This window comes from Hyposmocoma kahamanoa, unplaced genomic scaffold (genome assembly GCF_003589595.1).
Source record: "Hyposmocoma kahamanoa isolate Upper Pololo Valley unplaced genomic scaffold, ASM358959v1 272, whole genome shotgun sequence".
Taxonomy (NCBI): Eukaryota; Metazoa; Arthropoda; class Insecta; order Lepidoptera; family Cosmopterigidae; genus Hyposmocoma; species Hyposmocoma kahamanoa.
The window spans coordinates 943,290-969,572 of record NW_020653772.1 but is presented as its reverse complement, the minus strand read 5'-3'; the positions used below and the strand labels follow the sequence as shown (position 1 = coordinate 969,572).

The window sequence follows — 26,283 nt, the reverse complement described above, 5'->3', positions numbered from 1 at the left end:
TGATGGAATTCGAGATCAAAAATGTAAACAAAGATGGCGCTACGGCAAAAAGTCATTAAAAACCAAAAACAAAGATCTTCAACAAGCACTGTTGGTTCGTTCCGTAGCTTAGTTGGCATAGCGTCTGGCACAGTTTGCTAGAAGACACTGGACGAATCCAGCCTTTTTCTTCATATTCGACCTTTGTGTTAATTTAATTAATACAAATGTATTAATTTAAATAATATTAATCGAGTTCTTAGATTTTCGCGATTGTTACACATAGGAAATGAAACTATTTTTCCGGATTTAAATCGCGGATATTTGTTTTTAAAAAAAATAATATATATTTTAATTAATAACAATTTTAATAATATGAATTTTAACTGCCTCTGTGGTCGAACGGTTATCATGAGAAATGTTTGTATGGCCTGCATTTGTTTCTCTCGTGAGTTTGGGTGTAATTTGTGGTTGTCCATACATCCATGACACCCGCGACACAGAGTTTCCCTACTACGGAGCTATAAGCGTGTGCGTTCCAAAAGTTAAATAAAAAAAATTGTAACAAACTAGTGGAGTAATTTCACAAAAATAATTGAATTTAAACATTCAATTAAAACTCACAAATTACAATTATTAAACCGACATCTCTAGGCAGCTGCTGGTAGCTGTAAAGGTAGCTGGCTGAGTGTAGAAATAAATTTCTCACAGATAGAGCTACGGCAAAAAAGTTAATGAAATAGAATGGAACAAGCCATTTAATTTAAAGCTTTGTTTCATTAACTTACAAATAAATGGACGACGGGTCTAATACAAAAACCACGAAAAAAATGTCCCAAGTCAACCTATTCAACATTTAAATTGTAATGTCATCGCAGTATCGCGCTGTCAGTCGAACAAATGAAGACTAAAGCTGAGTTTGACGCTCTGTATACGATTTTAACGCCTTACAAGTTCGGACACTTTTTAGCGCGGACCCGACGTCCATATAATTGTAAGTCAATGCTTTGTTTACTATAATTTCTTTACATATTTCAGAATGGGAGACACTCACAAGAATTATCCGTTCAGAACTCCGTTTTAACCCAACGAGGAGACAACTACGGGACAGAATTATTCCCTACAGCGCTACTGGAAGGATTCAAGAATACAAACGTTCCCAACGGTCCACCAATAGGATTTAAGGTTCTTTTTAAAAAGTACTTATGTATGGATTTTTTCATAATTCTTTTTAGTTAGTTTTTAAGTAATTTTCTTACTTTTTTTATGTGTAACGTTTTGACAAAGGCCACATTAAGTGACAAACCGGCTATCGAAAAATTGGGATAATCTAATGTCCACTTGCACTAAATTTTAAATACACTCTTAACACCATAGATTTAGTATTAACACAGTGTATTTTGCATTGCATCTATTGGTTCAAGGCGTAGTTTCAGCCTTCGGATCAAAATAATAGAAAGTTTAATTGTTAGTATATATTTTTTTGTATTATTATAGTAAAAACATATTAACCTTCAAGCAAATATATTTAACCAAAATTTATAAAAGTTAATAGACTAGAAACTACTTAAGAAGATTTTTTATTTGATTTGGCTAGGTGATCACGAGCAGAAATGCTCTATGGAATTCGAATGACAGGATGAGTCGAATACCTATCGAAATCATTCACAATAGCGCATCCCTAGTACCCATAGCGTATCACGTCACTACTTACTACGTATTTTCTTTGTATACAACTAAGGCTCAACTCACACTGGCGCAGAGTCGAATCGTCGCGACGCGTCATGTTTTTCGCCTATAGCACATTCAACTCTATTTTCCCATTATTAAGGTACAAATTTGTGTTATGCAAATATGGATACGGGAGTCGACGCGTGTCACTTGAACGTAGTGAGGCGTCAGACGCCGACCACATTGTGATCCGGGCGCACTAATGCGAGTGTCGTCGCGTCACCAAGCGTTGTAAATGAAAAACAGGACCCGATGCGACGCTTGAGCTTATCGATATAAGGCTTTTTCCAACCGTCTTAATACGTTTCTCTACCTGTTTTTTTTTTATTTACAGTAAAACGAAGGTACGTTTTTTGAAAAAAGTAATAATTTCTAAGCTAGTTTAAGAGCGGTTACATACGGCAACGTAAAGTAAACGCGATGCAGTCGCTAGTCTCTATCTACCTTTACACACGAGCGCGGCTTTAATCAGTGATGCACATTTTAAATTAATTAACTAATTTATTTATTTACTGTATTTATTAATTTCACTTTTAAATTTACAATTAACAAAACGAAATAATGTGCATAAACCTGTACAGATTTTGCGTACTTAATTATTCAACATGAGCGACTGTATCGATGCATTCGCGTTTGTATCGATGAAATTGCGCATTTATATCGATGCAATCGCGCGTTTGTATCGATGCAATCGCGTGTTTGCATCGCGATGTAAGCGCCTATAAATCGCAAATGTAGCGATGCAATTACGCATTTATATCGATGCAATCGCGCGTTTGTATCGATGCAATCGCGTGTTTGCATCGATGTAAACGTCTATGAATCGCAAGTGTAGAGATGCAATCTTTGCTGTTTGCATTGCTGTTAAAGTCGCCGTGTGTAAGCACTCTAAAACCTATTACAACATCCGTTGGCCTTTGAATTTTCCATTTTTGTCTTTGTCAAAATGTTTTTTTTTAATTAACGAATTTTTTGACATCTTATTTTGTGTTTTCTTTTAATATCGTGAGTTTAGTTTTAAGCTATTGTTTTTTTTTTATAAAAATGTGTCCTAATGAAACTGAATTTGTTTACAATGATTTTTACATTCATGTAACTTTTAATTAGTAATTTGTATTGTCTTAATATTGTATTGTCAAAATGTCTTTAGTTGTCTTTTTTTTATTCCAATAAAGTAAATAAAGCTGTATCGAGCTCTAAGGTTTTCGCGATTGTTACACATAGGAAATGAAACTATTTTTCCGGATTTCATTAATATGTTTTACTTTACTCTAATTTCTATTATTAAACTTAATTTAGCGTAAATTGGAATGTTTTCTTTGTAAAATTAAAAATAAGGTATTTAATTAATAACTACTGTAACTATAGTGAAAAAATAGGGTGGTTTGCATCAATGTTAGACATAACTGGTTGAAGACTGTACCACCTCAGTCACCATGGGACCTGTAAAGGGCCCGAAACGTCGGTTTGTTTGAAAAAACAAATATACGCGATTTAAATCCGGAAAAATAGTTTCATTTCCTATACATAAAGCTGTGTTTAATCGTGACTTAATTTTTTTGTCTAATTTTTATGACATAATAATATTTCATGACAACCATTCTGGCAATTTAGATAATTGAATTTAAAACCGTGTGACTTAGAATTTAAGAGGTTTTTGTATGATTTCATTAGTCGTATAAAATAAAATAATTTTCCTTATTAAAAATACGTTTTTATTTATTGTTTATTATCAAAAAGTTTAAAAATCACATATTATTAATACAAAGACCAAATACACAGAAAAATTATTTCGATCCGGCTAATGCTGCCGCATCGAAATAATTGAATTAAAAGAAAGAAAGGAATTGTTCTCGTGTCCGAGAGTGATAAGTTACAAAAAACTAGTGTTGTAATTTAATTTCTCAGGGCTCATTGAAAACCAGCGCCACAATCAGTTATGACTGTGGCTTATCGTCACCTTACTTTCTTAAACTCGTATCTTTAAAGCACAATGTTACTGAAATGCAAAAAATGGATTGTATATACAAATTCGCCATCTCCTGAATAATCCCTCTTTATAAGATACGAGTTTGACAAAGCAAGGCATCGTTATGCTGAATGAAGTCCTTTTGCGTACGCCACAACCGCACAAATGTCAGTACAAAATTTGTAGTCGCTATATTTTGTTTTTTGCTTTTTGCCATGCTTGTCTTATGTTGTTGTTTTTTTTATTGTATTTTTCTTTCATTAATACTTTTGTTTAGGTTATCTGTGTTACCAATTTCTTTTGTATCTGTGTTGTGGCGTTGCAATAAATGTCTATTCTATTCTAATTTCACAAAAAATAATTGAATATCAGGATGGTAAAATATCGTGACAATCAATATACTTAATATTACAAGTACATGATTTCAATTGAATTCATTATTATATAGCATAGAAAACCCGTGCCCAGCAGCGGGTCGTGTAAGTTTCATATAGTAACAGTAAGCGACCAGTGGAAAACAAACATAATTAATTAAAATTACTCTTTAAAGTATAGTTTCCCAAAGTGGTCTCTACCGCTACCCAGTGGTCGCTGAACTGACCTAGGGGGTGATAGAGGCCTAGGAAGTTATTAGGGAGACGTCGACGCTGTCCGGTGGGTGCTATCGCATTTGGAAAAAAAAACTGAATTATCTATAGCAACTACACCACATAATTTTTTTTTTCTTGTGATTTTTTGCGTCATTTTTTTTTTTATTCAAAATAAGTGCGAATAAATGCGCAAAATACGTGAGCAATCCAAGCTTACGCCTAGTCCCCCGATGATGGAAAGGGGAAGGCGGAATTAAGTCGTGTAATTCCATCGCATACTCTCTGTGATATATCCTGTAAAATACCTATAAGCAGGCAACTTGACGGCGGTGTTAAAGGCTCTGCAGTTTCGCCTTTACTAATTCCGAGTCACTTATAAGCTTCTAGCTACGCTGGTCAATTGAATCTAAGGTGGCCAGTTGGTATTTAGCAGAGCCATCCCATAAGTGGAAGCAGTACTCCATACACGACCGGAGTTGTGCTTGGTACAGCTGAAGCAACTGTCCCGGTGTGAAGTAATGCCTCAACTTGGAAAGGATGCTGAGATTCCTGGCTGCATTATTGGCCATGAATTCAATATATCTGCCGAAGTTCAGATTGACGACAGATACATTCCAAGTAGCTGGAGACGGTCGGTTATCGGTATATATCACGAAAAGTCGGAGTCAGGTGAAAGGGACTCCGTTTTGTGGAGACACGCCTGCGTTTTGGTTAGCATTAAATTTGACAAGATTGGCATCGCCCCAATCGTTAACTGCCTTAAGTGTCAAATTGAAATGACTAACCGTGGACTCTCGACAAGACGGGATTTCTTTTCCACTGATCCTTGCATTGTGTTTTCAATTTTTTTTTTGTGGGCGGGCATTGAAATTTTTTTATCTTGCCTAAAGTGGACAGTAAACAACAAAGTTTGGGAACCTATGCTCTAAAATCAATGATACAAGAACTATGCTTAACTAGCGACTCATGCCCGTAGTGGGGCGTGCTATTTTACGAAAATACAAGCTTATGTAGTTGGCTTTGTGGCCAAACCTGAAACAAAAAATATAGTATATAGTAGGATAGGGAAAGCGGTGAGGGCCCGGCGGGGTGAATGACCTACAAGACGGAGAACCATCGGTTTGTAAATTATACAGCAAAATTAAGCTGTATTTTAAACTCGGCCCTAGGGCGGTAACAGTTTTTTATTTGTACTTTTTTGTTGCTGTTAGTGACGAGTTTAACAAGTCGTGCGCATGGTGACAAGCGACACGCCTGTCCTTAACAGTTGTATTGCCACTCAGAGCTTTAAATAGCAAAGATCTGGGGGGCAGTGCCACTGCGCCCGTCCCCCTCAATCGAAGTCAAAGTCGAATAATTTTTATATCATAGGTAAGAAAATTACACTTGAATTCGTCATACTGATTAAACTCTACTGCTCATTAAGGCAGATTCCCGTGAAAAGAACGAGCAAGAAACTCTAGGGCTTGCTCTTTGTAAATACACATTTGAATATATTTATCATTTACAATATTTAATTTAAACATCTCAGTTCGAGAATACTTGCTAGAGTCAAACAGGTCACTAGCATAAAATTATTGTTTCATTATAGTTTTAAACCTAAATGGGAAATTTTGAATATCAATCGGAATCTTATTATAGAAGCGAATACATTGCCCTTTAAGAGCTCGCATGCCAAAAAAGTTTTGACGTTGGCTCCGCCCAAATTTGTGAAACAAATATATGCCTGAAGTTCGCGTGATATGCGACAGTAGATGTTGAATTTTGCGCATTAAAAGTACCAAATTCGTTTTAGAGGAATAACTCTAAATCTAAAGGGATTTAAAAAAAAAATCCGTAGGGACAGTTGTCGATCATGCATAAATATAATTAATTATCTAATTTTTGTCCTAATAACCTGTAGCATTTCGAGGATAAATCGAAAAAATGTGAAAATTAGAGGTCATTTCGTGATTTTTATCTATCGAGGAAACTTTATTGTTTTATGTTTCTGATTAATGTCTATGCTTGAATATATCGTGTAGTTACTCTACAATATTGTATTTTTAACTTTAAAGTGGATATACCCCTCTAAAATCAAATCGAAGATTAGGAATGTTTCCTCTGCTCCCTCTTAAATGAATTTGAGACTTTATGAAGACAACTGTCAAGAACAGTTTATTTTTATTCCTCGTATTAATGAGATAAAGAAGACAAGTCCCACGCGTCAGTAATTTCATCAAATTGCTTGTTTATTTTTTTAAATGAACCCGTGATTGTGTTATTATTATATTTTTAACATTAAACATACTAGTTTTGAAGAGTTAAAGGTGCTGGAGAAAATACAGGCAAATGGGACTTGACAACTTATGTATCAGGTTGTGCAGTGTCAATGTCGCTCAGATCTTTGTGATTTAATGCTCTGTGTGGCACTACAACAGCTATACAGGCGTGTCGCTTACCACCAGGCGCACGACTTGTCTGTACCGTCATTTGCTATCATAAAAAATTCAAGCATGGTTTAGTATTTACTGTTGATTTGTTTAACGTCATATTAAAGCACTTACGTGGTATGTTGGTGGATTTCTGTATTGTTTTCTGTAAAGGCATGGCTGCTCCAGATACCAGGTTCGATAGTTTAGTACTGGTTGTTAGTCGCCCTGAAAAAAATATTATTTATTTTAATACCATTGTTATTAATATGTTCCAATTTTGGGCAGAAATTAAAGTTTTTCTTACATGACCTACAAAAGTAAATTTACATTGCTCTCCCGATTTTTTCTTCCAATACAATAAAATTATCCCTATCAACTTCCATTGTCCTGATTTTTTCTTTCAATACAATGAAATGGTCCTTACATGAAACCGAGTCGATCAACATTATAAAAACCTATTTTATTCATTTTTATAGACAACTCGCGCTTGACCAAAAAATTTAACTGCAAAAATTGTTTTCACAACACAAATGGTTCCTAAGGCAGTTTCCTTGTACCTCCCGTAGTATCGGATTTCCCCATACTGTTCCAGTTAAAAAAACACTATGTATAATACTTACTGGGACTCATTCTTAAAGGGTTGTTCTTCAGAGCACTCAAGGCGGGATTCTTCTGGGGTATTTTTGATATCATTTTATTCTGAATATTTTCCTTTTCAATGTTACCAGGCTTCGTGTTCTTGGTCGTAGTGTTGCTAGTTTTGAGTTTATTAGAAATTTGTAAAGGATTCTTAGTGATATTTGGTTTTGTTGCCGTTTTATTTGTAGAAGCAACATTCTTTTTCGTATTATTATCACTGGCCATTTTGGAAATGATTTGTTGTTTAGTAACATTTTTCACATTGGCAACCTTTTTATCTACGATAGATTCTTTCGCTTTCTGCGTATTTTTATTATTAGTAACTTTTTCAGTTTTTTTGTCGGCCTGTGCTTTTGTTTTATTCGAAACAACTTTGTTTACAATTTTTTCTTTAACAACTTTATTTTGTTCATTATTTTTAACAATATTAGGCTGTTTGGGAACAGTTTTAATAGCTGAATTTACTTTTTCTTTACCTACTTCAACGTTGTCTTTCGATGTAGCAACACCATTCACTTTTTCACCATTTTCAATAATAGTGTTGGCAATATTCTTCTTAATAACTTTCTTAACAAGTTTTGATTCTTCATTCATTTTTTTAATATCTATAGTTCCAATATTACCATGTTCAATTTCAGTGTGGCTATCTTTTTTCTCTACAACTTTTTTGATATTAGTGTTGCTCTCTTTCTTCGCACTTGTAGCCTTTTTACTTTTTGCGCTGGCAATGTTTTTTTCAGTTGACTTTGTAACGGATTTTTTAACAATAATGTTTGTTTCAGTTTGTTTGACGTTTAAACTAGGCTGGTTGTTCTGTTCTGAAACGTATTTAGATTTTTTAGAATTACTATCATTATCAGTATTACTAGGTCTTTTAACCGCCTTTTTACTACCAATAATTTTACGATCATTAAACATTTTTTCACCACGACCTGCCATTTCCGCACCATCTTTATTGCTAGCATTCTCAACATTTTTATCTTTACCAGTCTTAGTGTTGTCATTATTCGAAAGCTTTTTACCACTATCTCCAGTCATATTTTTTACTTTACCAGTCTTAGTGTTGCCATTATTCGAAAGCTTTTTACCACCATTTCCAGTGACATTTTTTACTTTACCCTTTGTATTCCCCAGTTCACTATTTGCTTCTCCAATAACATTTTTTACTTTACCTCTATCATCAATGATATTCTCTATTATATTATCTGAATTATTGTCATCATTTGGAGGATTGTTAACATTATTAATATTTTTGTTAACTTCATTAGCTTTTTTGGTATTATTTCCTGATTTTTTATTATTGTTGTCTATGTTTTTAACAATGTAGTCTGATGTTTTGCGGATTTTACCAGAATCCGTTTTCTTTCCGAATCCATTTGACTTTTCACTACCATCTTCCATATTCTTACTATTTTTCTCTGTTACACCATCAGCCTCCAACCTTTTGCTATGTTCATCAGATTTTTTCCTACTATCTCCAGATTTTTTACCAAAAGTTTTTCTGTCCTTTCTCTTTGGGGCCGTTCTTGGCGGGGCCATTAGATCATCTTTAAGCTTCATGATGGCTACTTCAGGTTCTTTGTCCAGTGTGGTGCGTCGAGACATTAGTCTGTTGGCCGATTCAGGATCTGAGGACATACTTTCGTGTAGCTCTCTGGTGGGACCTGAAAGTGAGAAAAGTGGCCTTTGTACTTTACTGCAGTGTTTTCTAGACTTATTCCAGTCATGGTCAATTTCACCATAACAAAAACCTAATCATGAATCCCCAAGTCAATGAACTTAAAACCTACTAAAAATACTGAATCTTTACATGATCAATTTTGTCCGCGCTACGTGGTCACGGGGAAAATATTTTTCATGAAAACTTTCGATCTTTTTTGCGGATCCCTTGGATCATCCCATAGGCCCCTAGGGATCCGTATGGATTACGTGGGAAATTTGGCTTTAGTGGATCATGGCGTTGAATTTTATTTTATGTGAAGAGGAGGCAAACGAACAGACGAGCCACTTTATGGGAGGTAGTCATCGCCCATGGACATCTGCAACACCAGATGAGCTGCCTGTGCATTGCCAGCCTTTGAGAGACCGGTTGACTCGGTTTTTGGTAAACCCCATGTCATAGCGCAAAGAAAATACTTCAGAAGGTAGACCATTCCATAACTTGCAGGAAAGGAAGGAACAAGCGGGGCATCTGTCCGAAACAATTACAGCAACACCCCGCTTCGCGCGACTGCGATTTCGCTATAACGCTATTTTCAAAATTCGTGTTAAATTAGCCCGTTTCATGGATGCATAATTTGATGAACCACAAGAAGCTGAAGTGATAGTTCAGAATGCATTACCGTCAAGTGCAATTCAGAAAGCGTCTAAGATTCATTCAGGTCATGAAATCTTAGAAAACCTAGACAGCGATGTCGATTATGTTTTGTTTCTTCGCACATCAATACAAAATGGAGGAGCTCGTTACGAAAAACTTTTATAAGAACGCAAACAAATTGCGACTCAAAACACTTTAGATAACTATTTCATCAAAAAAGTTTAACCGCCTCAGTGGCCGAACGGTTACCATGCCGGACTGCCACGCAGAGGTGCCAGGTTCGATTCCCGCGCCGGGAGAAATATTTGTATGCCCCACATTTGTTTCTCTCGTGAGTTTGGCTGTAATTTGTGGTTGTCTATATGTATATCCATGGCAACCGCGACACAGGGTTTCCCTAGTGCGGGGCTATGTTGAATGTGTATATGTGTTAAGTGAAATAATTAACTAAGGTCTCATTTTTTTGTGAAATATTTTTCTAAGGTTTTATAATATACACAAATAAGTCACGCTCGTTACAATATTTTCTTTGTTATTCGATCATACCTCGTTCTTACCCTGGTAGCAGTCGTTAAGTCAAGATAGAGACCCAAGTGCAACCAAAAGTGTATAACACCAGGAGGGGCACACATAAAAATAACAACCGCGAACGCATCCCTCGCGTTAAGCGGGGTATTACTGTACTGTCAAATAAATAATAATAAATAAATAAATAACGCACACACTCAACATAGCCCCGCACTAGGGAAACCCTGTGTCGCGGGTGCCATGGACACACACATAGACAACCACAAATTACACCCAAACTCACGGGAGAAATAAATGTAGGCCATACAAACATTTCTCCCGGCCCGGGAATCGAACCTGGGACCTCTGCGTGGCAGTCCGGCATGGTAACCGTTCGGCCACGGAGGCAGTTGTCAAATAAGTAATATTCGACCAAATTAAAAAACAAAGTCCGGTGTGAAGTTTCATTCGCATCATGCATTTTTCATTTGGTCAAATATCAATTATTTTACAATAACTGTTTCGGACGGACGTCGGACGAAGAACGAGAGAGAGTACAGGGCCAGGTTACGACAAGATCGTCGGGAGTAGGTCCTCCTCAAAGATTGTGCCGGGTACTAGTGCTAATTAGCCAATCAGGGATCGACAATTCAGCAGCGCGATGCGCAGGCATCACGTATATAACCAGAAATAGAGACGAAGACGAAATGTTATTTAATTTGTTAGGAAACTATTCTGCCAAATCATTACGGTGACAACTGCGCTCAAATTGGCTAGCCGGAATTCGAAACAATTGACTCGAATCGACCAGTTTAACATGAGCTTTGCTATACAGGACAAAAATTAAAAAATCACATATTTTATATTTAATTACCGATGGAATGTGATTCCGTTTGTTTTGTAATTAAATGTTTTGCTGTTTTTCTCACACCACCGAATGGAACAGCCCCCCATTGTATGAGATATTATCTTTATTACAATAAATACCATTGACTTACAAATAAATGGACGACGGGTCTAATACAAAAACCACGAAAAAAATGTCCCAAGTCAACCTATTTAAACGTAGTGACATGTAAAGGAATGTGAAAAAGCTAAAACGTTGAATTTAAATTGTAATGTCATCGCAGTACTGTCTAATTTTGCTTGCTTCGCTGTCAGTCGAACAAACGAAGACTAAAGCGTGAATGACGCTCTGTATACGATTTTAACGCCCTATAAGTTCGGACACTTTTTAGCGCGGACCCGACGTCCATATAATTGTAAGTCAATGATAAATACAGAATATTTTTGGAATATACGGAGACATACACACAGGTCAGTCGTTGGTTCTGTATTATATTGCAGTTAAAACGAGAGTTGACATTTAAGAGTGCTATAAGGCATTTGCCTGATGAGGTGCCAGGGATAGATGGCCCTTGTTTCGTCTCTCTGGTTATAAACTAGATGGGCGAACTTCATGTCTAATTCTCATTTACTTAAATATAAACGTTACCATTTTACATTCTCACTTTTTTCTGCCGCTCTGTAAGTGTATTATTACTATTTGTATTGTATCAATTATACCTTGCGCCTCCAAGCAAGTGCTGAATATCTTGGCAAGCAGCATCGTGCGCTCGTCCGTCTCGAGTTCAGGGTCCGACAATTGCCTGTGTAGCCCTGTTATTACTTTTATGTAGTTTTCGGCTGAAACAAAGAATACGGCATGTTTATGAAGAATATCCCAGACAAGAAACTCTATTGCTACTAAAATACATATTTAGTAGCAGTAGAGCTCCTACAGTACCGGCACGCTATTATGACCATTTTGACAATAGTGAGGTCAAATCTCAATTCATTATCGAAAAAAATATAATCAAATGCGAGTCGCATCTATAAGTTTTTAGATTTATAACTGATGAAAAAGTTTTAATAAAACGAAAATAAAAACGTTTACTTAATATATCGTCAATTGGAAACAGCTTCGTTTTGCATTGACTTTGACGCGAGTTTGCCGGAAGAAGTTGTGCTGGACAGTGACCCTATAAATGCCGATCGTATTAGATTTCATTTCTAAAAATTTCGAATTTCGAAAAACAAATGGCGAGTTGTGTCGTAAAATTATACATTTCATAAAGTTTACTCCACGTCACGATTGACAACAATGTACAACAATTAGCTCCTTCAACGTAGTTATGAATTAATACGAAACTTGTTAAGTGGACAAACGTCAAAACGGCCATCATAGCGTGCCGGTACTATAGTGCGAGATCGTCCAGGGAAATACTGCCACCTTACCTATTTCTGCCGCCAAGTGCTGGTGAAATTACAGGCACTTGGGACTTGTGAACATATGTCTCAGGGTGACGGGCGCAGTGGTAGTGCCCCTCCAGATCTTTGCGATTTAAAGCTCTGACTGGCATTGCAACTGTTATGGACTAGTGTGTCGCTTACCATCAGACGCACGACTTAGGGCCCTGGACACATTCCATTAACAAATTGATATTGAAAACCAAATACAAAGATCCGACAAATAAGCACATGGAAAAATTCGTGAGGTCCGCTGGTTCGTTCCGTGGCTTAATTGGCATACCGTCTGGCACGGTTTGATAGAAGACGTCGGTTCGAATCCGGCCGGATCGAAGGAATATTTTCTAAGTGTTCGATGTTTGTATTAATAATTATAACAAACTACTTAGCGAAATAATTGAAATAAAAAAAATGAATATCAATTCAATACAAATTTAATAACAGGTGTTTTATTTTTACATTAACAAAGCAAAACTGTTTAATGGAACGTGATAATCTGGTATTTGTATTGTATTATTGTAACTGCCTCCATTGCCCAACGGTTACCATGCCGAACTACCACGCAGAGGTCCCAGGTTTGATTCCCGAGCCGGGAGAAATATTTGTATGGCCTACATTTATTTCTCTCATGAGTTTGGATGTAATTTGTGGTTGTCTATGTATGTGTCCATGGCACCCGCGACACAGGGTTTCCCTAGTACGGGGCTATGTTGAGTGTGTGCGTTATTATATTATAATTTACCCATATATTCGACGTCAAACTTCATGCGGTGATGGAACATGGCCAGGGGGGACCATTTGTTCTGCAAAGTCCACTGGATTTCGATCAGGTCTGCGCATTTTAAGACGTAACCGCCAGAGGGCTGAAATAAGATTTACAATGACCATAAACTACATTTGAAAAATAACCTCACTTTTGGACTAACATTTTGCTAATACGACTTTAAGACGTTATTAAAATGAATATTGTTGGAAAAATTTATGAGATATCAAGTCAAAACCTTCGAAGTAAACGTGAAAGTGTTACTTATTCCATATATAGAGTAATTGCTTTGGAAGATTTTAGTAGCTGTAGAGGTCCTTGGGAAAGAGTTCAGTATTTAGTATTTATTTACTATCGAACATGCAATAAAATTACATTACATGTAAGGGCTAGTGATGAAAGAGACTGACTTTTAAGGCGTTTTATAACGACTCGATTCCATTTTACAGGACTCGACTCTAAAATTAAGATTGGGTATTCGAGCTTTTATTAATAAGACTCACTCAGCCCGTTGCACCAAGTACCAAGACTCGGTCGTTATACTAAAAGACTCAAAAAACTTAAACGACTCGAAAGACTTAAACGACTCGAGTTGTTTGCAAAAGACTTATATCTATTTTATGTCTTATTAAACCCGAAGTTTATAAATAAAAATGACGTAAGTAGTATGTAGTAAATAATCACGTTTATTTACTTATAATAAAAATCGTAAAATAAATACCTTGTGGTAGAAATAAAATCACGCTATACGGCTCATGACTCGCGACTCCCGCGGCTATGAGGCGCCAGTCCTTTTAGTCGTTTTAGTCCTATAAGTCTTTTAAGCTTCCTAGGGTTAAAAGACTTCGACTCGAATTAGTCTTCAGTTATAGTCTTGTGACTCATGAATTGAGGATTGAAAGACTAGACTAGTCGTGAGGCGTTGAAAATTAGTCGAGGTTTTTTAAAAGGCCTTAAAAGACTGAGTCTCTTACGCTTATGCTTAAGCTTATGACGGTGTGACCTCCTTACACCGTCATCCCACCTTTTTGTATCGCCTCTCTCCATTAGTATCGTATCGTTTTTTCTTCTTCTACTCATATTTAATAATAATAATAATAACGCTTACACTCAACATAGCCCCGCACTAGGGAAACCCTGTGTCGCGGGTGCCATGGACACACATATAGACAACCACAAATTACACCCAAACTCACGAGAGAAATAAATGTAGGCCATACAAATATTTCTCCCGGCCCGGGAATCGAACCTGGGACCTCTGCGTGGCAGTCCGGCATGGTAACCGTTCGGCCACGGAGGCAGTTAAATTTTTAATTTAAATTTAAAATTTTGAATTGTTCCATTTTCCTTCGCAATCTGATTTTATGTCTTTCGACGGTCACTCGCTGCTTGACCGCGACAGCGGATACTACTAAATTTAATTGTTTATTTTTTTTATTCTTTTCAAGTTTAATCATAATACAATCAATGTAAATCATGTATCGATCATAATAAGCGAATAACAGTCTATCTTTAATTCAACATTACACAACCCGATAAGGGTTTTTTTTTCTTTACTTTAACTTTTACTTAACGTTAAATAAATTTGTGAAACGGAAGCTTCCTGTTTTACTGCCGTGATCCTGACCACGGTTGTTAGGGTTACAACCCTTTCAAGCTAATACTTAAAAATATACTTAGACATGCAAATTATTAAACTTAAAAATAATTAATAATTGAAAAATAAATTAAATAATAAAAATGTTAAATTCTCTTAAATAATGAAATATCTTATTAAAGTAATGCAGTATTAATTAAATAATGAATCTATGTACTAATTATTATAATTATAGAGCTTAATATAGGGAGATCATAGTTCTTTGACAAAATCTTGTATTGTATAATAACACTTTTGTATGAGGTTTTTCAATTTGTTGTAAAACAGATTTTCGTCTTTCTGAAGTAATATATTACTAGGTACCACGTTATATAGTTCTATTGCTCTATAATAAGGGCTATTTTGGAGGTACCAGCTTATGCTGTCTACATTCACTTCTGATATGTTCAAAGAGGTTTATATTTATTCTAACAAATCAGGGAAGTACTGTCACCTTACCTATTTCTGCCGCAAAGCAGTAATGTCAGCATTACTGCGTCCGGGTAACAAAAGGGTAAGGGAGAAACTATAGTCACATGGGACTAGTTAACTTTCTGTTTCAGAGTAACGAGTGAAGTGTCAAGTGTTTCTTAGATCTTTGCTATTTAAAGCTCTGAGTGGCACTGCAACTGTCATGGACAGGCGTGTCGCTTACCACCAGGTGCATAACGTCATGTTAGTCTCCGTCAGTTGATATCATAAAAAAGTCTATTTTTTTCTCTAAAATTGTCTTGCCTCTCGTGCCTTGAAACCCTGACTCGATTCAATATAAGCGCTCGCGTCATACAACTTTGCAGCCTTGCATAACAAGTAACTATTGTTCAATATTTACTCACTATATCTGTACACATGACTATTACAGCCTATATTTATTTATTTTTCATTATTTTTCACTTCTCGTGCTCTTAAAGTTCGTATTTATGCTGGGTGTAGGCTGCATAAAATAGGATTTTATGCTCTAGTGCATAAAATAAAATCGTCACATCGTCATCGAACACAAGAACTTTATAAAATAAAGTTTTACTTTTGTTTTTTTTTAATATATTACAAAATAAAAAGTAGGCAATAGTAACTCTAATAAATTATAAGAAATAGAAATGCATAAAAAGTAAAAGCTTGTAAAATATAACTGAGCATTATTTTTAATCAGGCGCTCACAACAATGAGTACACTATACCTATGCAGGTATACAGACACTTTGGTTTTAAACTAAGTGTCCCATTACTTACAGCGTGCACTAAAAAAAATACAATAATATTTGGTTAGGTATGACGATAGAAAAGTATAATCATTATAAACTTAACTATAAACTTTTCACATCACTTTCTTTATCATAGAAACGGAAATACAATTTATTTGATATTCCTTATACAGTGTTATTGCTCGTGATAATGTAGCCTCAAATTTTTTATTTTACATGTATTTAAATTTGAATTGTCCCATCTTCCTTCTCTTTCTCATTCTCATTTTGTTTTCGTACCACAGTCACTCCCAGCTCGACCGCGACAAGAGTCGGAGCGTTAATAAGCTAATCATGTTTAACATTTTAGAAGTCTACAGCCTTCATGTATCTATTTCTGTTTCTATTTCTGTAATTCAGTTTCTCGGCCCTTTTGGGTCTTACTCCTTTCTTTAAACTTTACTTCTTTTTTTTCCAAAAAGTTTCCCATTTCATTGCCGTGAACCTGTTCACGGCTAGTTAGGATTACAACCCTTTCAAGCCTATTACTACCAGACCTCGTCAATTATCGCGGGATAAGGAAGTCTATTTTAGAGAGCAGATCAGGGCAATTACTAATGCCCGAGATAATTCTTCTATATGAAAGTAACATACCAATGGCTCCATATGGAGTTGTTCCCCGAACTTGTCGACGAGTCGAGATAAGGAAGCGCGTCGAGACCTGTACGCCGTAGCGTAGTTTCTGATCATCTGAAAGAATCACTTTCATGTTAATACAAATGTACGCTAGATAGAAGTCTGAGGAGAAAGTGGAGTACGTCAGACATAAAGCCAAATACACCTTGAGGGTCGAGCTGTATGTCCCGCCACAACGCAATCTTTCGATCTTCATGAGGAAGAGTTTTGGCCAAAGGGTGTCATGTATCGGCGATTCCGCGGCCGGTTACCTGGCACCAGATTGCGCCACACGTCGTCGACAAGTGAAATTCGTGTAGATTAGTTAGAAATAGGGTTTTATTATATTGTATGTCTGTTAGTCTTTAAGGTATATGACATATGGGTCATGTAACCTCGACTAAATAAATAAATAACAAAAAAACTATGTATTTCTGGAACATAACGGACTTAATATATAAAATAAAAGACCAAAGCTGTGACTGTTACTGTGTGAAAGGTTAAAGATGAATGAAGCAGTGGCACATGTCACAAATTACGTATAAAAGTACCTGTTAAGACACTAAGGGTCTGTACTCAATGCTCAAGTCAGCATTTGAGCAGACTTGAGTATGATTTCAAGCACTGAAAATACGACCCTAATGGCAAGGACTTGAGTATGATTTTCATTGCTCACTGCAATACTCAAATCAAGACTTGAGAATTGAGTAGAGTTTTGGAATACGACCCTAAAAGCAAACATTTGCAATTATGTTATATTACATTTTCAACAATTAAAACTATATGCATTGTTGCCGTTCTTCAGCTCCACTGAGGGCCGGTTCTGGCAACCAGGTAGATGGAGTGTGGATCTGATGTGGAGTGTGGAGTTGATGGGGCCGCAACACTATGGTTTGTTCCAGATCGCGGAAAACATAGAGTAAGCGGAATTGGATATATAGTCATGGTCAATGGTCATGGTCAAATAATCTTCATTTCTTAGGTAAGGAAGTTACACTTGAAATCGTCATACTGATTAAACTCTACTGGTCATTCGTAAGGCAGATTCCCCTGAGAAGAACGAGCAAGAAAGTCTAAGGGTTGCTCTTTTTAAATATACATTTGAATACATTTATCATTACAATATTTATTTCAAACATCTTAGATTGAGACTACCTGCAAGCGCGAAACGGGTCTCTACCACGGATTCTTGTCATCCAAGTACGCAGAAGCTGTGTAATACCCATTAGTATAAAGTTTTTGTTTCACAATAGTTTTAAACCTCGTAACTTGTTATAGCAGTTATGAACTGATTATTATGTATATTTATTTGATTTCCTTCCGTATTGTTATTTGTTTTAATACAAATTTAAGTGCGCATTTGACCTTCATCTTCCCTGATGGAAAGTGACTATGAGGTCGACGATGGAGCATGTACACCTAAATAATGCCCATCCACACTCGCCTTGTGGAATATCCACAACATAGGGGTGGAATCCATGCCTACGTCTCGCCCTCTGATGATGGAAAGTGTAAGGCGGAATTAAATCGTGTAATTTCATCGCACACTCTCCGTCTCTCCTATTTATTATGTCATGTCGTTGTGTGTGCTTGTGGAAGTCAATAAACGTTCTATCTATCTTCTATAGATATTAATAGAATCTTTGTCCTGCAAAAACATGCGGTTAGGGCAATTTACAATATAGAGAGATAAGTTTAAAGAGATTAACATTTTTATATTTACACCACAGTACATTTGTAAAAATGTTATTTATGTTAAGAAAAACATTACTTTTTTAAAAATTATGGTCTCGGTACAGATATACTAAAGATATACTAAAAAACCGACGAGGCCAGATTCGTCCCCTAGTTTGCCTAGTCCCCTAGTTTGTTAGAGTGTTAAGATCGATACCTCCGATGGACACTACGCCATCTTTATTTTTTGGTAATTTTCTGTTAGTTTTTGTAAACAGCCATATTTATTCACTAGTATAAATTATGCTCACTAAATTTTGTGAAAAATAAATATAGAAACAAAAAACAAAATTCGAAAAAAAAACGAATTTTGTAAAAAATAAAGAAACAAAAACCAAAATAAAAACAGAGCAGGTCCAAAAATTAAATTGGCGTAGTGTTTTGGAGGTATCGAGATGGAGGTTGACAAAGACCCCAGTGAGACAGGAGCATTATGTGATTCTGTTGGGCCATCGAGTATATAACCAAAAATAGAGACGAAACAAGGGCCATCCATCCCTGGTAACTCAGGTAAATGGGCCTTATATCACTTTTAAATATCACCTCTCGTTTTCACTGAAATAGTACAGCGCCAGCAACTGACCTGTGTGTACGTCTCCGTATATTCCAAAAATATTCTGTGTTTATTGTAATAATGATAATGTCTCTAACAATGGTTCCATTCGGTGGTGTGGGAAAAACAGCGAAGCATCTAATTACAAAACAAACGGAATCACATTCCATCGGTAATTAAATATTAAATATGTGATTTTTCAATTCTCGTCCATTATAGCAAAGCTCAAGTTAAACTAGTCGATTTGAAGTGAAACAATTGACGACACCCGTCAATTGTTTCGTATTCGGGCTGTCCAATCGGAGCGCAGTTGTCACCGTAATGATTTGGCAGAATAGTTTTCAAACTATTGAAATGACATTTCGTCTCTATTTCTGGTTATACACTCGATGTGTTGGGCATATAACAAAAATGTTACTTACTTCAACAGCATCACTAGGTCTTTTCACTGTTGGTAACACAGTTTGAGCCAGCTCGACTTCATGAGCAGACTTCACGGGAATCACTTTCAAGCCACGATAAAGAATTGGTGCGAATCTTCGATCCTGTAGCCGAAAAAATATAATAGATAGAATGTAATATCAGTACACAGTAAGTACTAAGGAAACCGACTCAAACTAAAACTCAAATGCTCGTGGAAATACATCTATTTGACAAGTTTTATTGAAATCGGTTACTGGAAAGTGCGCGAAACCGGACTAATCCCCTAGTTTGCCACAAGTGGTATATTTTCTTCAAATTTAAATAAGACCAATATGGAGGCACCCTCTTTCCACGAAAATCGGTAAAAAAAATCTTTTTCGAAGTCGGTTAAAAATATATTACAAAATAACTTCTAAGTTTTTATTGAATGCCATACTGTTTGAACTATTATATTCAATTCGTTTTTGGGAAATTACTCCACTATAGTACCGGCACGCTATGATGACCGTTTTGACGTTTGTCCACTCATCAAGTTTCGTATTAATTCATAACTGCGTTGAAGGAGCTAATTGCTGTACATTATTGTCAATCTGACGTGCAATGTATAATTTTACGATGTATAATTTTACGACGCAACTCGGCATTTGTTTTCCGAAATTCGAAATTTAAAAAAATGAAATCTAATACGATCGTCACTTACAGAATCGCTGTCACTCGCGTCAAAAACCAGTTTCGAATTGACGATATATTAAGGAAAATTTTTGATTTTCGTTTCATTAAAACTTATTAATCAGCTACCTCTTGCAATACTACTTGTAAATCTAAAAACTTATAGATGCGACTCGCATTTGATTATATTTTTTTCGATAATGAATTCAGATTTGACCTCACTATTGTAATATGTCAAAGCGGCCATCACAGCGTGCCGGTACTGTAGTTTGTTATAATTATTAATACAAAGATCGAACACTGACAAAAACATTCTTCAATCCGGCTGGATTCGAACCAACTTCTTCCAGCAAACCGTGGCAGACGCTATGCTAACTAAGCCACGGAACGAACTAGCGGACCTTACCAGTTTTTGTACGTGCTTGTTGCGGATCTTTATATTTTGTTTTTAACGATTTGTACTTACAATTATTAAAGAGACATTTCTGGGTAGCTGCTGGCAGAAAGGTACCTGGCTGAGTGAAGAAATACATTTCTCACAGATGGCGCTACAGCAAAAAATGTCGTTAAAAACCAAACACCTGCAACATTTTAATCACTAAGGGAGGTACCTTTACAGCTACCAGCAACTAACTAGGGATGTCGCTGTAATAATTGTAATTACGAAGTCGTTAAAAACAAAAAATAAACATCTGCAACAAGCACATAAAAAAATTCATAAGATCCACTGTAGCCCGTTTCTTTAGGTACGTAACTAAATGTAAACAATCTTGAGTAATTTATTTAGGTCAACATACCGACCCCTCCTACGTAAAGTATTGTATGTCGAAATTGCCAAGTTTACAGGGGCGCGTTTTAGAGTTCTGAATTCACTCATCTAATAGATCATCTAACTGATATATAGCATTTTATAATACTCTATGTGAGTAACGAACTTTGCCGAATAAAACTGACAAATGCTAAAGTCACGTGTTGTGCTCATTTCAGTGAATTCAGAACTTTAAAACGCTCCCCTGTAAACTTGGCAATTTCGACATAAAATACTTTACGTAGGAGGGGTCGATTACATTTATGAAATTATTTTTACGTACCTTCTAATACGAAATACAAATATTTAGCTTCATATGAAATTGCATGCCTATTTTTATACCCATTGATTTGTAAAGTATGTTTCAATAAAGTACCTAAACAAATGGACTATAGTTAGTTACATATCGCAATACAAAGGAAGCCGCCGACTCCATACTTCTACAGAAGGAAGACACAGCAAAAGCACCGATCACGAGGCGCTGGGTCAGCGCCTGTGCCCCGCTTTACCGGAATAGTGTAATTTTTAAGTCAGACGCTTTTGTTTCAAACATCGAACGATTGTCACCTGTCTCTAGCAATTAATTTTGTAATTTTACTTCTTTTAAATTAAATTAGTCGTAAAGATTTTTGGTTTTTTTCGAACCTACGGCTGCAGTTATCTCAATTGATTCGTTTCGTGGCTTAGTTGACATAGAGTCTGGCAGAGGCGGCTCGTCCTAAGGAGCTCTGGTGCAGTGAACTCCCACTCTTGGTAAACTATCACAAACTCGAATTTTTTTCCGAAATAACATTTGTTCGAATTTTCATTACGCCGAAAACCGAATTATAACGAAACCGTTGTTCTTTCAGGATATGTTGGATGCTTTTCGCAAAGACACGATTAAGTTCGGTTAGGTTTAAAAGCAATAAAAAAACGTTTTCCTCTCAAAATTACTTTCGAGGTTACGAAAATTCCAGCAAACGTCATTTAGGACTGCTGATAGGTAACCCCTACTTTTATCCAACTCACCAAAATAATGTTATTAAATATGCTTTCATATTATATTAGTAGCTGCACTTTTTTTTATTAATGAACGACAAACATACAAGCATATTTTTATCTTTCCCTTTAATATAGTATAGCTTACGGACCGTTCAGTGGAGGGCTTCGCGATGCGCTCCTATGAACCGGAATTGTTTACAAATTTCAGTACTGAATTCAAATTTATTTCTGCGCGTCACGTGAAACAAAAGATTAGTATGAGATAATTAGCAAAATTTGAGCGACGACTAGGCGATTCTGCACTCCGCGTGTTAAGTATGGATAACGCACGGAAACCGCTGTGTTGCAATCACCCAATTATTGCGACTTTCGGCACGAGGCGCCATCGCAGCACAACGTGATGGACCAGTTGCAGCACGGGGCGCCGATGCAGCGGAACATGACGACAGCCCAAGCCACCTTCGGAAACCGGACGTGTGCCATCGTCACTTTTATTTCTAACATCGATCATTAGACACATAATTTTATTGTAATTTTTAAAGAAAGTTGCATTTTTTTGCAACGCTTCTCTTAATTCGCGCGCTGTTGCCAGTTTTATTTGTCAAATAAACAAACAGTATTATTGTGGCGCGCATTTTGTTGTGTTGTAAAAATTATTATTATTCAACAGTTGTTAAGAAGCGCAGTGTTGTTTAGTGGCATTGTTTAAAATGTAATGTGAGTTTAATTTTTTATTTGAAATATGTGTAGGTAAGTGAACGTCCACTGAAATCTCCCACGAGCCGCCTCTGGCGTCCAGCACAGTTTGCTGGAAGACGTCGATCGAAGGATATTTTTTTAATGTTCAATCTTTGTATTAGTAATGTCATGCCAACGTATCGTGTGGCATCGCTCTTAAGCTATTAGCATTGGAACGATTATGTGAAAATACTTACCGCTCTATGTGCGAAGAACATCAAAGAGAATGGCACTAGGTCGATCCGACACTCAGCTGTTACGTCGCGCCAGGTTCCAGGCTCTTCTATAGGTGGTTCACTGAAAAATTAGAAACACCAAGGGGGTTTAAAGCAGCGTGACATCGCGGACGCTGACAAGGAGATTGGCACTGTACTTATCGTGCGGCTGGTGGTAAGCGATACGCCTGTCCATAGCAGTTGCAGTACCACTGCGCCCAACACCCTGAGACATAATTTAACAAGTCCCATGTGTCTATAATTTCACCAGCTCGCATTACATCACTAGTTTTAAATGACTCCAGTTATTTTTTATATTATTTTATAATATCAAGTGACGGGACGAACAAGTCGTGCGCCCACAAGTGCAGTGTCACTCGGAGCTTTAAATTACAAAGATCTGAGGCACCCTGTCACTGTGCCTGTCACCCTAAGACATAACTTGACAAGGTCCATGTGCCTGTAATTTCACCAACACCCTTAACCTTCAAAACAGGAACACAATAGAAAAATTGGCAGTACTTCCTTGGACGAACTCTTTCACAAGGAGTTTTACCTTCCATGTATATTTATGAAGTTTGTAAATTTGTCAAACAGCATCTAAAATTATTTAAAAAATCAATAGAAATTAATCCACGGGCCAAAAAGAAACCCAAACAGACTTGTCATTGAAAATGTGTCTAAAACTGCACTGTTTTTCAAAAGTTCATATTAAATGTGCATGAACATTTATAACAGACTACCAATTGAAATAAAAAATATGATATTCATTCATCAGTTGTCAAATAACTCCGTTTACACTGGGTAAGTCGTAGTATAAATGCACCGTAAGTTATTACTGCGATTTGTAATGAAATAACTAAACTAGTTTTCATTATGATTAGTAATACAAAAATCAAACACTAGATGTCACTATCGGCGTGGAATGCCGAAAAATCCAGTACAGAGATCTCTAGCAAAAAAACAGGTAAATTTCTACGACTCGATAACTTGACCCGTAGCTCAGTTGGTAAGAGCAATACTACAGTGCAGCATGGTTGTGGGTTCTGAAGAATTTTTTTTAGGTCTTCGATTGTATTAATAAGCACCATAAGTGTTTTAATCCAATGGACTTACCCATCCAAATTCGGTGAGTCGACCATAATATTAACTTCAGCTTGCAAGATCTCCATGCTGGTGAGCTCTTGTGTAGCGTGAAGACATGTCTTCAGCATGGTCTGCCTCTGGCGGAGTTGACGTATTGTTGGCTGGATGTCCTGGAGTATGGGGAAGTCAGTGTCGGAGTCAGAACTGTAAGATATAATTCAGAAATTTCAGGAAATAAAACTATATTATTTATAACCAAATCGCGCATATAATTTGTTTTTTCATACAAACCAACGTTTTGGGCCCTTTACAGGTCCCCGTGCTCCCAGTTCCTGAGACCGTGAAAAGTAACATCCCCTTACAGGATGCAAGAGTTTACAAGCTTGACTGCGAGTGTGATCTCTCTTATATTGGACAAACTAAACGAAGTATTTGTACCCGCACTAAAGTTGAAGAACATATAGTTGTTTTCAAACATCGCCGCGTAATTCAGACTTGTTTTATGTTTCATGTCATAGTTTATATCTCATTCAAGCAGCAATAAGATTCAATTGATTTTATTTTATTATACATGCCACCACTCTTCTATTATACATGTAGCTCCCAAAGTCTTTGAAAAGCTCAGGAGGGTGCTGAGATTTTTGGAGGAGCTCGCGTGACACGAGTAGGAGACCCTGCATCCACCACACGCAAAATAGTTGGATGTGATATGAAATAAAGAATTGAAATTGTAAAACAAATAAAGGTCCCCATTCACCAGAAGGATCTTTGAACAGTTCTACAGTTAAGTTGTTATAGACACATCTATTATAAAAAAAAACTAATTACAAAATATTTCTAGAAGACTTACTCGGCCATATGAGTCTAAAAAAAAAGGTATGGTATTGCTGAACTCACACAGAGACTTATTTACGAAAACTAAACTATCTTTTTGGATTCAAATCGTGTACCTACAATAATTTTTTCAAACAAGCAAATGTTTCAGATTCTTTACAGGTCCCATGGTCACGGGAGACTGTCACCTGTAGCCATGAAAAAAACAAAAAATAAAAACTACAATTTCCAATCAAGTAGTCCACTTGCAAACAGTGCTATGTGACATTTTTGATGATTTTTAGTTGATGGCGTGAAATGGATCAGTATTTTAAATAATTTCAAATACTTCAACAAACAGTGACAAAACTTGGTATATTCTGAATAAATCAGTGTCAAATGCGGACTACTCTTGCAGAAGTCGCTATCTTTCTTAGTTTTACACTTTCAAAAGTTGCCATTTTCTCGTCAACCTGCAAACACTGCTCTATTGAGCAAGAACTCATGCAACATTCGCCGTTTTCTTTGATATTTATTATTTTGTCATCCAAACGATCACTTGCATTTATTAAAAACTTGCTCATCAAACATTTCGGAGAAGATTGGTTTACATACGAAATTCTTGAATTTTATACTCATATTTTCGGACAAGTACAATCAAATGTGATCAAAGAAGAAATGACAGATAATGAAGATACATTGACGGTTGACGACATGGATGAGTCTAAAGGAAAATTAAAATTAGATCTAAGTTGTATTTTTTATTATTACTATAAGAAAACTGGCCATGTCATCATTGTGTTGTTGCAAAACCATGTTAATTCTGAACAATTACAAAACTAGTCATTATAATAGGAAATGAAACTATTTTTCTGGATTTAAATCGCGTATATTTGTTTTTTCAAACAAACCGACGTTTCGGGCCCTTTACAGTTCCCATGGTCACGGTTGACTGAGGTGGTACAGTCTTCGACCAGTTATGTCTAATATTGATGCAAACCTAAAAAAAACCCTATTTTTCACTATAGTTACAATAGTTATTAATTAAATACCTTATTTTTAATTTTACAAAGAAAACATTCCAATTTACACTACATTAAGTTTTACAAATTATTTTATTGAATGAATTTTTTTAAGTTCAATTTATTATTAATTAATAATAGAAATTAGAATAAACTAAAACATATTAATTAGTACTGCAGTCTTATGTCTGTTTAGGATTTTTCATAAGAGGAAATACTGGATCCCAAACTGGTGATACGGAGAAACCATCTTCCCTGTTGAAATTAGGATGTTTTTTAATTTCAATGGCCTCTCGCAGCATCCTGGGTAGATAACGGACTTTTTTTTTTTGCAAGGACCTGGGGTTTGTTCATGACCATGAGACGTGCAAAGGGCCCGAAACGTCGGTTTGTTTGAAAAAACAAATATACGCGATTTAAATACGGAAAAATAGTTTCATTCAATCCCTACAAATCTCAGTACATATTTTATAGTTCCTTTAAGTTTTAGGTTTATATCTAAATTCTAAATATAACGTGATTGTTTTTGGGACCTTTCCTGGACTTTGG

General features: G+C 36.2%; 1 protein-coding gene across 1 annotated transcript; it reads right to left on the bottom strand.

The window, feature by feature from the left end:
* Nucleotides 1-3,902: 3,902 nt before the first annotated feature.
* Nucleotides 3,903-24,757, bottom strand: LOC113229072 (uncharacterized protein DDB_G0287625-like). The gene is made up of 11 exons (XM_026462561.1): nt 24,750-24,757; nt 23,930-24,103; nt 22,796-22,895; nt 19,399-19,521; nt 16,669-16,764; nt 13,178-13,298; nt 11,713-11,832; nt 7,799-8,986; nt 7,304-7,711; nt 6,816-6,908; nt 3,903-5,301 (listed from the first exon to the last, which is right to left on the bottom strand). Exons 1-11 carry the CDS (start codon nt 24,755-24,757, stop codon nt 5,276-5,278), a joined length of 2,457 nt encoding a protein of 818 aa, XP_026318346.1. The 3' UTR covers nt 3,903-5,275.
* Nucleotides 24,758-26,283: the final 1,526 nt, after the last annotated feature.

Excerpts from the sequence above, each read along its gene's own strand:
- LOC113229072 (XM_026462561.1), bottom strand. Across the intron at positions 11,833-13,177 it reads GTTTGACGTCGAATATATGG|CCGAAAACTACATAAAAGTA; the intron begins GTAAATTATAAT and ends TCTTTGTTTCAG. Across the intron at positions 8,987-11,712 it reads CACTTGCTTGGAGGCGCAAG|GTCCCACCAGAGAGCTACAC; the intron begins GTATAATTGATA and ends TCTCACTTTCAG.